Source organism: Adiantum capillus-veneris, chromosome 8, assembly GCF_014529385.1.
Source record: "Adiantum capillus-veneris isolate H3 chromosome 8, ASM1452938v2, whole genome shotgun sequence".
Classification (NCBI taxonomy): domain Eukaryota; kingdom Viridiplantae; phylum Streptophyta; class Polypodiopsida; order Polypodiales; family Pteridaceae; genus Adiantum; species Adiantum capillus-veneris.
This window is the reverse complement of record NC_140938.1, coordinates 78,143,746-78,158,485: the sequence shown is the minus strand read 5'-3', so window position 1 is coordinate 78,158,485 and position 14,740 is coordinate 78,143,746. Positions and strand designations below refer to the sequence as shown.

Below are 14,740 nucleotides of genomic sequence, written 5' to 3'. Positions count from 1 at the left end.
TGCAAACATTATCCATAGCCATATCCAAGTTGAAAAGAACAAAAATAATCCTCGTGTTTAAAAGTTCATTAAAGATGACAGGCCCACCTGATGTTGCCCTGGTTTCAAATGTGATATCTGAAGAAGCCTGCTCTTGAGCAACTTGCTCCCGGCCACTTTGTTCTGCTGCTTCTTTAGAAAGCCTATCCGCTGCAGCACGTTGCAGTGCAGCAGCTGCTGCAGCTTCCGCCAGTTTCTTTCTCAATGCCTCAGCAGCAAAGAGTGCATCAGCCTTTTTCTTTGCCTGTACAAAAGCACTACCAAATTTAGTGATTGTGACTGTCAAGTATCTAACACCTTAAATTTAAAACCCACGGAAACTAACAACCACCATTGAGAAGGTACAACCAAGGAAAATTTGGTGAACTCGGAAATAGAAATACCTGAAAACCCAGAGTTTTCTCAGAAACTTACCGTGCTATGAGACACTAAAAAAGTAACAAAAGACAATAAAAATAAAGACATCTTAATTTAATACTCGAGACTTGATTGGCGATGAAACAGATCTTAAACACAACGTAAATAGCTGTATCCTGAAACTCGTCAACTTGCAAATTGCACACTAAGAACCGCTTGCTGCTGCTGTATCTCCCGCTGTGCCATCCCCATCCCCCCCCCCCCCCCCCCCCCCCCCCCCCCCCCCAGCGCTGCCCGCCAGTCCCCCGCTGCCCAGCCTGCCCTCTCGCCTCCCCTGCTCGCCCGCGTACTGCCCCTGTTTCACGCTGCCCCTGCCCGCGCGCTGCAGCCTGTGCTCCCGCCATTGCCGCCCCCGCACACCCCCCTCCCCCCCGCTTTCCTTCTTCCCGGTGGCTTTCTCCAATTCGACACCTGCAGAACTGAGATTTTTTGGGGCAGTGCTCGGCGCACCAAGTTGCAGAATCTCCCCGCCGTCCTTTTCTTTTGCCACAGCAGTAGACACAGATGGAGGCTCCAGCTACGCCACAGAGGGACTCACCCGAAGCCCCCTCGCCCGACCCCGCTGAGCCCACCATTCGACTTGCTCTTTCGCGGACAAAGCAAGTGAGCCTAGCCGCAGAGGTAGAGCGATTGCAAGCGACTTCTGTCATCTGCAAGATTCTCGGCACCCGACCTAGCAGAGGAGAGCTACATGACCTTCTCCAAGCCCGCCTTCTCACAGAGGTGGGCAAGATCTTGGACATACAAATTCTCGGACGAGGTTACTATCAGATCGAGTTTGAGACCTCCGAGATGGAGTCCAAGGTCATCGCCATGAGTCCACTGACCATCCGAGCAGCACGTGCCCATTTTCGACAGTGGAGACATGGTTTCGACCCTGCTTCGGATGTTCTAATAGAGGAGGCAGACATCCCCATCTCGGTCCGAGTTTGCGGAGGGAGTACTTACCACTGCTATCCAGGATCGGCTCAGCCATTGGGACTGTCCTGGAGACACCTCGTACGGCAGCCTCAATAACTACCAAGGCGGCTTGCATTCCCTCAGTTCGAGTTTTGGTCAGAGACACTCACACGCTCCCGAAGGTTATTCTTTTGCCTCGGGTGAGTGGGGGTTGGTTTAGACAGAGTGTGGAGTATTCGGGCCTCCCGAACCAGTGCTTCATTTGTCGACAGATGGGCCATCTAGCAAAGACCTGTCCACGGAGGAGGCCTCAACCTACACCACAGCCTCAGACCCACCCTGCAAGGGCTGGCCAGCAGCCACAGACAGAGACACAACGCACACATGCAGAGCCACCCTCTGAGACTGTGGCTCCAGCGGAGGAGGGATGGCAGCAGGCCCGTGGTAGACGACGTCAGGGGAAAAGGCGTCATACTGGCACTCAGACTAGCCCTCAGGCGCCTACTCAACAGCAGTGGGTTCCCACGGGGAACCGCTTTGGTCCTCTTCAACAGGAGGAGGTCCCTGCTCCAGCTTCCACCCCAGCTTCACCCTCGACAACCCCTCCCCCCCCAAAGTTCCCCCCCTCTTCCTCATCCTCCCCCCCGCCTCCTGCTCCCACCGCCTCTCGACCCCGACCCTCTGCCTCTGTCGCCCCCTCCCGGCCCTCTTCTCCACCGCTTCCCCCAGCTCCTTCTCCCCCCCCTCCTACTCCAGTTCCACATCCGACCGAGGGCGCAGGGCCTTCTCCGGCGGCTAGGAGATCTCTTGGCAGCGCCTTTGCCACGGAGTCGCCTAGCGAGAGAGGGTCAGCCTTTCTTACGGCCCCCTCTGCAAGTACAGACATCTTCCCTTGAAACTATCCCTCGTGGTCTGACGAGCATCGACATCCGGCGCCGATGGGACTTCTTTGACTACCGCTTCACTCATTTTCTCGACGACCCCTCAGCAGACCATGAGGCAGCCTGCTTCAGGGCCCATGCTCTGTTCCTTGCCGCTAGGGGGATAGAGGCCTTGGACTCAGCAGTTGGTTTCTCCTTCCCCCTTTGCGGCAGGGCCCAGACAGAGTGGACTCTCGACTCAGTGTTGGGATGGTTGCACACACAAGTCCTAGAGTTCTCTCACCACATGGGAGACCTAGGAGTTACAGACATCCTACACACTTTGTGGCCATTGGCCAAGTTTGCGGTGACACCTCCACACTCAGCAGGATGTAGACACATTGTGGTTTACTTCTTTGCTGATACACAGTGCTTGCCATGCTATGTATACATTCATGAGGACTCCTAGACAGAGGAGGTTGCTTTACGTACGGCTCGCTCTGCTTGGGCTTGGGCTAGGCACTCGTTGCAGTCACGCCTATCTAGAGGACGCTCGGATGCGGATTACTCCCGCCAGCATCGAAGATAGCCCGTCTAGCTGCTGCGGCAGCATCTGCTCTCTCTCGCTCCCCATGAGGACGGTCTGATGGAACGTGCAGGGACTAGATGGGCCCCACTTTCAGCGTCAGCGGGGCCGACTGCGTCAGGAGCTTCAGCGTTGCCTTGTGGGAGGAGAGATTCATCTCCTTATGCTTCAGGAGCACCACCTGTGTGAGAGCCGCATTCGACGATGTGGTCAGCTTTTACGTGGACGATGTGACACTTTTTGGTCAGCTGCTTTTGGACCTGGAGGCATCTAGGGTGGGGTATGTATGACTATTGAGGACTCATTGCAGCAGGCCATTGTGGGCAGAGGGATTATTGTGCCAGGCAGGGCTCAGTGGATTACTATGCAGGTTCAGAGTGGCCTAGTGGGTTTCCTGAACATCTTTTCGCACAATGTACTGAGTGCTCGTGCAGAGTTTTGGTCACAGATTGTTAGTCTCTGCCGCAGGCGAAACATTGGTGAATAGGAGGGGACTTCAACATGTTGGAGGACCCTTCTGACCGGATTGGTGGCAGCCATGCTACTGTGCATGGAGTTGACTTGCCAGCTTGGGAGAGGTTTTGTATGACTCTGAGAGTCTCGGATGCGTGGCAGCACTCTGGTTTTGTGAGGCCCCCAGACAGTCTTGCCTTCTCTCAATCAGACCGCAGAGTGGGAGGAAAGAATCTATCGCAGATAGATCGCTTCTACACTAGTGACCACTTCAGTGATTTGGGAGGGTCGGTGGGCATCCTGGCAAGGACCTCCTTCTCGGACCATGCACCAGTGATCCTCACAGTGGCAGACAGACAGAGGAGTGGGACGATGTGGTTAGGTACTCTTGGCAAGAGGTAGAGGTGATCGCTTCATGCTTACACGCTCCGTCATACAGGGCTGTCCTCTTGCCCCCTTCCTCTTTCTGTTCTATGCGGAGGCGATGAGCACGTTTTTGGTGTCACAACAGGTTGGTCTACGGGGCTTAGCACTCCCTATTCGGCGAGATGAGCTACTGGACGCTGAGTTTGCCAACGACTCAGCCTTGTACTTAGATGGCCAGGAGGCCAACCTTCACAGATGTGAGCAGGCTTTGGAGACCTTCTGTTGTGCATCGGGCGCACTGATCAACTGGAGAAAGACAGTGGCTTTCTCGGTTGGTAGTGCTCCTGTGCCAGATTGGATGCCAGGAGAGGGTTTAGGGTTCGATACTCGGGTTGTCAGGTTGGTTTGGACTTGTCTCCCGAGCAGCAGATTGCTCCCCTTCTCTTGTCTATCAGGAGAAAGTTGTTACATTGGAGCTCAGCACGACTTTCCTTGGCTGGCAGAGTAGTTGACAACCAAGTATTGTTAGGGACTATGTGGTACATCACTTCCTGCTGGATCTTCTCGAGTTCTTGTTGCTAATTGGACTATTTTCTAGTTTTTAATGATTAATTTCTTTCTCTAGGATATTTTATTGTGTACACTAAGAACTGTTAAAAGATTGTAGCTACAGGAAGCGCCATCAAGAACAGACAACTCTGATGTGTCATTTGATGGGTGACGGTAAACATCGCGAAGGAGTTTCCGTAAGTTCGGTGGAAAGGGCCGGGTTACAAGTGCCCCTGATGCGTCACATGATGGGTGACGGGTGCATCAAAAAGGGGCATTCCGTAGGCTGAGGAGGAAATCCGAACTGAGTAAGAAAATACGCGTAAGAACGCAAGCACAAGAATAAAGATGGGTTCAAAGAAGCTTTTTACGAAAAGCAGGAACTTTCGCGGGAGAGCAAATGCTTTCCCGCGCAGAGTCTGTGTTTGCATTGCATCTATGTCCGTGTTCTGCACCCGCGGACGCCTGGAATGTGTTCGTGTAGCATTGTTTTCACTAACTGAGTGAGTTTTTAAAGTTTAAACAAGTTCACACTTTATTTTATAAAGTGGCCGGTCACTTTTAAGTGACCAGCCCTCTTATAATAAAAAAAACAATGCTCTAAAAATCCTACGTTAAAATTCTACAAAAAAAAGCCTACGCAAGGCTGGCTGAATTCAGCGATCTCTCTCTCTCCTCTTGCTAGGGGCGCCAGGCTTTTGCTTTTCGGCTCCTATTCCCGCCGGGTGCAAGGGCCTAAATAAGGGCAGTTAGAGTTCCAGTTTTACACACGCCAGGAGCAACAGGAGGAGTTAGCGCTGAGAATTTGGAGCAGTCATTGCGAAGGAAATTCAGCAAGTGTTCGTGTGACGACTGAGTACGGAGGTCGCTTTTCCGAGCGAGGAGCTACAGGTATGATTTGTTGATACGCATTGCGAGCTATTGCTTTGTGTGGTTGTTTTGCAGGAATCCTCCCTCACGGGAAGTACAACCTTTGCGTCTAAGTCCCTCTCGGGAAGTACGGCTTCGCGCCTAAGTCCCTTACGGAAAAGTACAACCTCGTGCCTAAGTCCTTCACGGGAAAAGAACGACCTTCGGGTCTAAGATTACCGAACGGAGGGGTTTCCTCAGATCCTTGTGCTTGTATATGAACTCTCCCTGAATAAAGAATACTCTTGAGGGGGGGGGGGACCAGCCCATCTTCTGGTCCCCAATACTGTGTCGATCTTCTCCCTTCTCTCACATTTGCAAAGTATTTTATTTTTCAGATTTCTAAGTGCTCGTGTACGCTCCCGTTTTGTGACAGTGGTATCAGAGCTCGAACTCCTCTCTTTCTCTGCAAAGAAGGACGATTCCAGGAAGAACGGGAAGAACCATGTCGAGCCAAGGGAGAAGCGTTGAAGAGGAGCTTCAACAAGTGCGAGCTCAGCTCGCGGATTTGCAACAAATCTTACTATTGCCAGATGTCCAAAAGCTCTTGGGCGGAATGAAGAGAACGAATGGAACCGATGCAGCCGGGCATCCAGACCACACTGTTGGCGTGAGACCACAGGAAGAAAGAGAAGAAGAAAGTGCGAGGTGCACAAAGGATCTTCAGATCGGAATGAACGGCCTACTCCAAGGAAAGGCCAGGAAAAAGCGCTCTCTTTGCTAGACGAGAGCAAGGACGTCTCTATTTCATCTCCATCTTACTCCCCTGATTATACTTCTACTTCTCAATCTTCTCACCAAAAGAAGGAAGCCGCTACTACTACTACCCTACATCAACCTAAAGATAAGCCTCGATTCAAGAAGCATGGTCGCAAGTCTCAACATCGCATGAGAGTCTTCAAATCGGGCGACAGGGACATCAAGTTCGAAACCTACAACGGACGGAGAGATATATCCAAAGCACTATCCTTCATCAGACAGTTTGAAGTCGCCTTTACCAATGGGCACTTCACAGAAAGATCCAAATTGCGCCATGTGGGGATGCACCTCAAGGAAACGGCCAGTAATTGGTGGTTAGCCAAGATTCTGGAAGGTTCTCGGGCCAGAACTTGGGAGAGATTCAAATCTGAATTTTATGAACAGTTTCTTCCACCCGACTTCGAGCGGGACATACGGAAGGAATGGGACTGGCTCGCCCAGAAGGAACATGAGAGAGTCACGACCTATGTGGACAAGTATTGGTCGGTTCTTCTGAAGGTCACTAGTGCCCTTCATGAAGATTGCCGATGAGGAAAAGAAACGAAAGTTCGAAGCGGGTCTCCAACCGCAGCTTCGAAAGAGTATGAAAGTGTATCCGCATGACACTCTTCAGAGGATGATGGAGTCAGCAATCATTGGTGAGGATTTGCACTCAACTGGGACGCCCAGAAAAATGGAGCATAGCACTTACCGTGCGAGACAAAGAGGGGTCTACGATGACCAAGGGGGCCAAGGAAGAAAACGTCCTCCATCTAGGGACCATGATCATTCTAAGAAGCCAGAGGGCAATGGCAAGCGAACTAAGTATCTCTCTCCTACTCAACTCCAAACCTTCAGAGAGGAAGGAAGATGCTTCTACTGTGGAGAGAAAGGACATATGAAGCCAGACTGCCCTCTAAAGCAACAACGGCAAGAACAAGCCTCTACGAGGCAAGATAAAGCAAGGAAGGAACCCGCTCCACCGAGCTCGAACTCAATCCCAGATGTTCAAGAAAACACAGAAACAGAGAAAGGGAAGCGTCAGCTTCTGAAGGGCGGGGAGTCTTTGAACAACCAGCGAGTACTGATTCTTTATGATCCAGGATCCACGGATAACTTCATCTCCCTGGATACTGCAGAACGTTTGTGCCTCACACCGGCTCAGCTTGGCACACCAGTTACATCCGGATCGGCATTCGAGGGGTTGACAACCAATGCAACTCCTGTGCAAGGACAGCTCAATCTTCGGATTGGCGAGTACAAGGACCGAGAATCATTTCTGATGGCACCCATCGAGGGATGTGATATCATCTTGGGTATGCCATGGCACTTCCACATGACACCTGTCCCCGATTATGTGGAAAAGACCCTCACTTTTGATCATGGGGGTAAGAAAATAAAGATTCATGCTGATGTAGGAGATTGGCAGTTCCCAATTGTAAGTCATATCTCCATTAAGAAAGAAATGAAGAAGTGTGTTTCTGCTTACTTGATTTTTGCACGTGAGAAGGATAAAACTAGTGGGGATTCACTCTCTAGTCTGAAAATTAAGCATTTTCAATTTATTGAAAAGTACAAAGATTGTTTCACAGAAACACTCCCTGATGAACTACCTCCGGTACGCCCGGAAGATCACCGCATAGATCTCATACCGGGTAGCTCGCCTCCCAATCAACCCCCTTATCAAGTGAGTCTTGCTCAGCAAGAGGAAACTTTGAAGCAAGTCAACAAGCTTCTAGAGAAAGGGTTAGTACGGCCAAGTGCTTCACCCTACTGCTCTCCAGTTCTACTGGTGCACAAGAAAGATGGCACGTTTCGAATGTGCATAGACTATAGGTCTTTAAACAAGATCACGATCAAGAATCGCTTTCCGATCCCTCGGATTGATGATATACGTGATAAGTTGCAAGGTGCAAGTGTCTTTAGTCGCATAGACTTAAAGAGTGGGTATCATCAGATACGGATCGCCCATGAGGATGTCCATAAGACTGCTTTCCGCACAACCTTTGGACTATATGAATTTTTGGTAATGCCTTTCGGCTTGACCAATGCTCCTACGACATTCAATCACATGATGGACCGCATTTTCAGCCCGTATCGAGCTTTTACGGGAGTATTCTTTGACGACATACTCATCTTCTCTAAGTCAGAAGAGGAACATCGAAAGCACTTGGACCTAGTGTTTCAAGAATTGCGAAAGCATGAGTTGCATGTGAATGCAAAGAAGAGCGAGTTCTTTCTCTCAGAGATACACTATCTCGGCCATATAGTCTCTCACAATCAAGTGAGTATGGATCCTGCTAAGATCCGAGTGGTAGAAGATTGGCCTATTCCCACTACGGTACATGATGTACGTAGCTTCCTGGGATTATGTTCGCATTATCGAAGGTTTGTCCGAGGATTTTCCCATGTAGCAGGACCACTTCATGATTTGACAAAGAAGAAGATTCCTTTCAGATGGGGATCGAGACAACAAGGAGCTTTTGATCGGCTCAAGTACTTGCTAAGCCATGGACCTATTTTGATAGTGCCTGACTTAAGGAAACCATTTGAGGTTCACTGCGATGCGTCAGGCGATTGCATCGGAGCAGTGTTAAACCAAGAAGGCCATGCAATGGCCTACGAAAGCAGACGGCTCAAGGATGCAGAGTTGCATGCATCAATCTACGAAAAGGAACTCACGGCTGTGATTCACGCCTTATCCAACTGGAAGCACTATCTTCTAGGAGCAGATTTTGTGATCAAGACTGATCACCAGAGTTTGCGGTATTTTCTTACGCAAAGGAAACTATCTGAGAAGCAGATGAGATGGGCAAACTTTTTGTCTATGTTTCACTTCCAGATCCTTCACACAGCTGGGAGTAAGAATGTGGTCGCGGACACATTGTCTAGGCGGCCAAGGGTGAACGCTATCACTTCGGTGTATCACCAACAATTAGAAGCACTACCGGATTTGTATCCGAATGATCCAGACTTCTCCACCGTTTGGGGAAAGCTACATCGTGGAGAGAATGAGTTTCCCTATTCCATTCGGGACGGTTCTCTCTACCACCATCAGGCCATATGTGTGGGGGAACCATTAACAAAGAAGATCATGGATGAAGCACACGCTTTGCCTTATGCGGGTCATCGGGGTATTCTCCCTACGACCTTAGCAATGGAAAGATATTTCTTTTGGCCTAGCCTTAAAGCAGACATTGATAAGTATGTCAGGGAATGCTTGGTTTGCCAAAAAATGAAGTATGATCGGCATAAGACTCCTGGGTTGCTACAACCATTGCCTGTGCCTAATGAACCTTGGGAAAGTATTGCCATGGACTTCATCATGGACCTCCCTAGAACTCAGACTGGAAATGACGCGATCTGGACCATTGTGGACAGGTTTAGCAAGCAAGCACACTTTATACCAGTCAAGAAAACGATCAAAGCAGATCATATGGCTAGGGTTTTTCTGGCACAGATCTTTAAGCATCATGGAATGCCTAAGTCTATTGTGAGTGATTGAGATCCTCGCATGACCGGAAATTTTTGGCGTGCCTTAATGGATAACCTTGGTACGAAGTTGAATTTTTCATCTGCCTACCGTCCTCAAACGGACGGGCAAAGTGAGATAGCCAATTCCACAGTATTGGATATGTTAAAAGCTTATGTGTCAGACCGGCAATCTGACTGGGAGAAATATTTGCTTCTTGTCGAGTATGCGTATAACAATACCATACACTCATCAACGGGGAAAGCACCTTTTGAGATTCTCTATGGTAAGCCTTTGCTTCCACCGATCCTTTTAACTAAGGATAAGATCTTTGCAGCAGATGAATTTGTCCGGGATTTGGACACAGCCTACGGGCAAGTTAGGAGAGCTATTCTACGCTCTCAGGAAAAGCATAAGAAAGCTGCAGCAAGCACAGGAGGAATCTAGACTTAACAATCGGACAGTTAGTCGTACTCAAGTTTGAGAAGGCAAGACTTAAGAAACAAGCGTCTCATAAGGGGAAGGTGGTAAAACTTTCTACCCGTTATTATGCCCGTTTAAGATCACTGAGCAAGTGAAGGATGTCACCTTCCGATTAGAGCTACCGCCTAATTGGAGGATCCATAATGCTTTCAATGTCAGTTTACTCCGGCCGTATGTGGGACCGCCTCCGAGTCAGCCTAGTGCTGAGGAACCTCCTGAGGTTGAGGAAACAGAAGAAATAATCCAACCGGAACAAATAGTAAGTCATCATGAGCGGCCCCTCAACTCCGGAAAAATAACACGGAAGTATTTGGTTAAGTTTAAGAACTAATCGAATCTAGATGCTCAGTGGATGACGTAGGAGGAATTAGCAGCTTATCCCGAGATACTGGAGGTATATGTTCAAGCACTACAGTTGAGGTCAACTGTTTAGAAGCCAGAGGGATATTGCTAATTGGACTATTTTCTAATTTTTAATGATTAATTTCTTTCTCTAGAATATTTTATTGTGTAAACTAAGAACTGTTAAAAGATTGTAGCTACAGGAAGAGCCATCAAGAACGGACAACTCCGATGTGTCATTTGATGGGTGACGGTAAACATCGCGAAGGAGTGTCCGTAAGTTCGGTGGAAAGGGCCGGGTTACGAGTGCCCCTGATGCGTCACATGATGGGTGACGGGTGCATCAGAAAGGGGGCATTCCATAGGCTGAGGAGGAAATCCGAACTGAGTAAGAAAATACGCGTAAGAACGCAAGCACAAGAATAAAGATGGATTCAAAGAAGCTTCTTACGAAAAGCAAGAACTTTCGCGGGAGGGCAGATGCTTTCCCGCGAGGAGTCTTGTGTCTGCATTGCATCTGTGCCCGTGTTCTACACCCAGGGACGCCTGGAATGTGTTCGTGTAGCATTGTTTTCACTAACTGAGTGAGTTTTTAAAGTTTAAACAAGTTCACACTTTCTTTTATAAAGTGGCCGGTCACTTTTAAGTGACCAGCCCTCTTATAATAAAAAAAGCAATGCTCTAAAAATCCTACGTTAAAACTCTACAAAAAAAAGCCTACGCAAGGCTGGCTGAATTCAGCGATCTCTCTCTCTCCTCTCGCTAGGGGCGCCAGGCTTTTGCTTTTCGGCTCCTACTCCCGCGGGTGCAAGGGCCTATAAAAGGGCAGTTAGCGTTCCAGTTTTACACACACCAAGAGCAACAAGAGGAGTTAGTGCTGAGAATTTGGAGCAGTCATTGCGAAGGAAATTCAGCAAGTGTTCGTGTGACGACTGAGTACGGAGGTCGCTTTTCCGAGCGAGGAGCTACAGGTATGATTTGTTGGTACGCATTGCGAGCTATTGCTGTGTGTGGTTGTTTTGCAGGAATCCTCCCTCACAGGAAGTCCCTCACTAGAAGTACGACCTTTGCGTCTAAGTCCCTCTCGGGAAGTACGGCTTTGCGCCTAAGTCCCTTACAGGAAAGTACGGCCTCGTGTCTAAGTCCTTCACGAGAAAAGAACGACCTTCGGGCCTAAGATTACCGAACGGAGGGGTTTCCTCGGATTCTTGTGCTTGTATATGAACTCTCCCTGAATAAAGAATACTCTTGAGGGGGGGGGGGACCAGCCCATCTTCTAGTCCCCAATACTCTGTCGATCTTCTCCCTTCTCTCACATTTGCAAAGTATTTTATTTTTCATATTTCTAAGTGCTCGTGTACGCTCCCGTTTTGTGACAATTCTTGTATCAGCCAGGTAGAGAGGCTGATCACGAACTTCCTTTGGTCAGGACGTGACACTCAGATAGCCCGAGCGAAGGTGGCTTGGCAGGTGATCACTCTTCCTTGTTCAAAGGGAGGGCTTGGGATCATTGATCCAGCACAGCAGAGCAGAGCCCTTCTTGCGAAGTTCATCGTCAGAGGACTTCTTCAAGGTGAGGAGCCCTGGAAGGAATTCTTGCTACAGCGGCTTCGTGCTAGGGTGCCCAGTCAGGAGGCCCTTGGCAACCTTCGACCAAATGGATCTTTACATAGATGCGCAGAGTTGGCTTGAGCAGGAGACTGGAGGACCGCTTCGCTGTGAGTTTGCTTCGATGTTGGGAGCTCTTACGGCGTGGCCTAGAGCACAGACAGCCGACATGCACGGAGGAGCGCCTACGGCAACCCCTCGTCTGGAACCCCATGGTTAGCACTCAGAGAGGCCACTTGGTTGGTAGTCGGCCTCATGTTTACTGGGGTCCCATGGCAGCAGGTCAAGCGCGCTCTCTAGGTGACTGGCTAGAGTTCACAGGTTTGTCAGAGGAGGTGCAGGGGCTCTAGCTACAGGGCATGAGAGGGGTGCAGAGCATGTGTCAGGACATCTCAGAGTCAGTTCCAGCTAAGTGGCTCACACCTCTCGAGCCAGTAGCACCCCGGTGGATGGGAGCCTTCACACGACTGGAGGTTCTCATCTCAGTCAAGGCCTGCTCAGAGACTGTCCCAGCCATGTTCTTCAAGCTTCAGGGTGGGGGACACCTACAGCGAGTTGCAGTAGAGGCCCCGCAGGTAGGAGAGTGTTGTTTCAAAGGATCAGAGTAGTGGGCATCTGTGGGAGGACTTGCGTCATAGACCCTGACCCAGCAGCTCTTGAGACTGGACAGCGGAGGCTGTGGGCTTGGGAGTGTTGTCCACTGGCACGAGTACAGTGGGATCCTGGTGAGTGGCTATGGAGGGACCCCTTCTCTTCTGCAGACCACCCAAGAGTCCCTTTCTTTCAGTAGACTGTTCGACTGGGACGTCATATACTAGCAGCACAGAGAGAGGCCCGCCCCGCTGCAGCACCTCATTGGCAAGAGGAGGGTCTCATCGTTGAGTTCTTGGCAGCCTTTTGGGAGAGGTTGTGGGACTCCAGACAGCCGAGGCGAGTCACCTTGTTTCAATGGCTGGTCGCACACAGAGCTACAGCACTAGGGAGCACCTTGTGCTGTAGCTGGCTAGTGCATAGTGGTCTCTCGGCCACATGTGCAGCTTGTGACCATTTGGTGGACAGCCAGCGTCACTGTCTTTGGGACTGTCCCTCGGCCAAGCAGGTGTGGCTACGAGTTCTTCGGCTGATGCCTGCTCTCTCCACGGCTCGACAATACACTTGGGGGGCAGTGGCTTGGTCCACCCTCACGGGCCGGGCACTTCAGTTTGAGCTATCTTCCAACAGCAGGATGATAGTGATGCAGGAGGGGCGACCTACACTCCAGCCTGCTACAGAGCTTACTCCACAGGAGTGGTGCAGTGAGAGAGAGGAGTATTGGGAGCTCATTAGTGGCTTGACACTCTGGTTCATCTGGCGGGCCCGCTGTTTCCGCATCTTTGAGGCTCGCCCTGTGCCACCAGCAGTGACTGTTCATGACTTTTGGCTAGAGCTGATCCATACTCTCAGAGGACAGCTTGAGGGACTACAAGGCAGCTCCAACCGCATGCGGGAGCGCCACGAGGCTTTCCTTTGACTCTGGCGTCCTGGGCCTTTCTACACCATAGTCCAGGGTGTACTCCGATGGCATTACCGACCACCTGTGTGGCTCTTCCCTCCCCCCATCTCTTGATTTAGCCCCATTGTACATATACTGGTTTTTTCATTGGGAGAGTCTCCCACCATGGTTGTTGTAGCCCTCTCTTGAAGAGGTGGTTGTAGCCCTATGGGCAGTTTCAGTAACTAATAGAAGGATCTTTTTCTCGAGTAGATGTCTTTTATTTATTTGTTCTTTTTTATCTATTTCTAATGACTTTTATTTATTTGTCCTTTTTTAGCTAATTCTAACATTTTGTCACATTTTTACATGTTGCGGAGTGCCAATTGCAAGTATAAATATGTGAGTTATACTCAGTAATTAAAAATATAAATTTGTATCAAGCTTCCCTTGACATGTCCTCTGGCATTTCCCAATGTTTTTCAAGCGTGCCATTTCTTAAACAAAAATGTTTTATGCGACCTAGCCACAACAGGGAAAAGGAGAGCAAGCTGAATAGAACGGTTCAAGAAAAATGCATATGAAGCTTAAGAGCTGGCAAACTAAAGAGACAAAACCATAGAGAAGGCTTATATGTTTCCCTTTAGTTGTTCCTTTGCAATATATATCCGTTCCCCAAAGAACATTACCTCAGCTTCAGCCTTTAGCTTTTCTTGGCGTTCTCTCTCTTCTTGAGCCAGCAATTCTTTTTTTCGAGCTTCTGCCTCCTTTCGAATTTTTCTTTCTTCCACTTGAGACCGTTGCTCATGCTCCCGCTGCAGTGCTGAAAGATGTGTATCGCGTACTTCTGCTCTGCAAATTTAAAAGTATCCTACTTAAATGTTCCACTTTTGAGTAAGCTACAGCAACTAGAGGCTCCAGACCACACACCCCCCCAGCTCCTTCCTACCATAAAGAAGTAATTGCGGATTTCCTTTCCTTCAGGATAATCCAGTAAAGAATTCTGATTACAAAATATGAATCCAAAAACGCCAGAGAAACAAAGTGCTCGTTAAGTTCCAGACCCAAAGTTGACAATCACCACAGAAGCACCAAGCGAATCTAAACTCATTCATCAGCAATATTTCATAAGAGAGCACAAATAAAACTCACCAAAAGAATACTCAATGCAATTTAACGAGCTGTCTAAAATTGAGTTATAACCTAAAGGAAAATAGTATTGACCTAAACATGTATATATCTAGATCAATTCAGGAAACGCCCAAATTCACCTAATATACGTGCTCTACATCATACACTTTCATGCAAAAAGGCCAGATGGTAAAAGCATACTACATCACATTTCTATCAAAGCATAAAGCCAAAGAGCAAAAAAGCTAGCCTATTGCCAGATGAGAAAACAAAATCACCGCTCACCCAAAGCCACCCGAAGATGGTTACCATAGGACGGTGATCACCATCCATCCAGTACCATTGCTTCTATTAGGGTTTTGGTTTTACCGAAATTTATGGAATGATAGTATGGTAGGTTAGTTAGTAGTGTCTGT

General features: G+C 49.1%; 1 protein-coding gene across 6 annotated transcripts in view; it reads right to left on the bottom strand.

Annotated features, from left to right (window-relative positions):
- Positions 1-14,740, bottom strand: part of LOC147452411 (mRNA export factor GLE1-like) — a 169,950-nt gene that overhangs the window by 92,661 nt on the left and 62,549 nt on the right. For 4 of the 6 annotated variants that reach the window (XR_015188895.1, XM_086518120.1, XM_086518118.1 and 1 more), the window contains 2 exons: positions 13,883-14,045; positions 88-283 (listed from right to left, as the gene is read on the bottom strand). Coding sequence is in view for 5 of the 6 variants with exons in the window: in XM_086518120.1 (XP_086374246.1) it covers positions 88-283; positions 13,883-14,045 (359 nt within the window). In the remaining variant the exon portion in view is untranslated. Of the gene's footprint in view, positions 1-87; positions 284-370; positions 423-13,882; positions 14,046-14,740 lie in introns of all 6 variants that reach the window. The other 2 variants (XM_086518119.1, XM_086518122.1) reach the window with 1 other exon arrangement.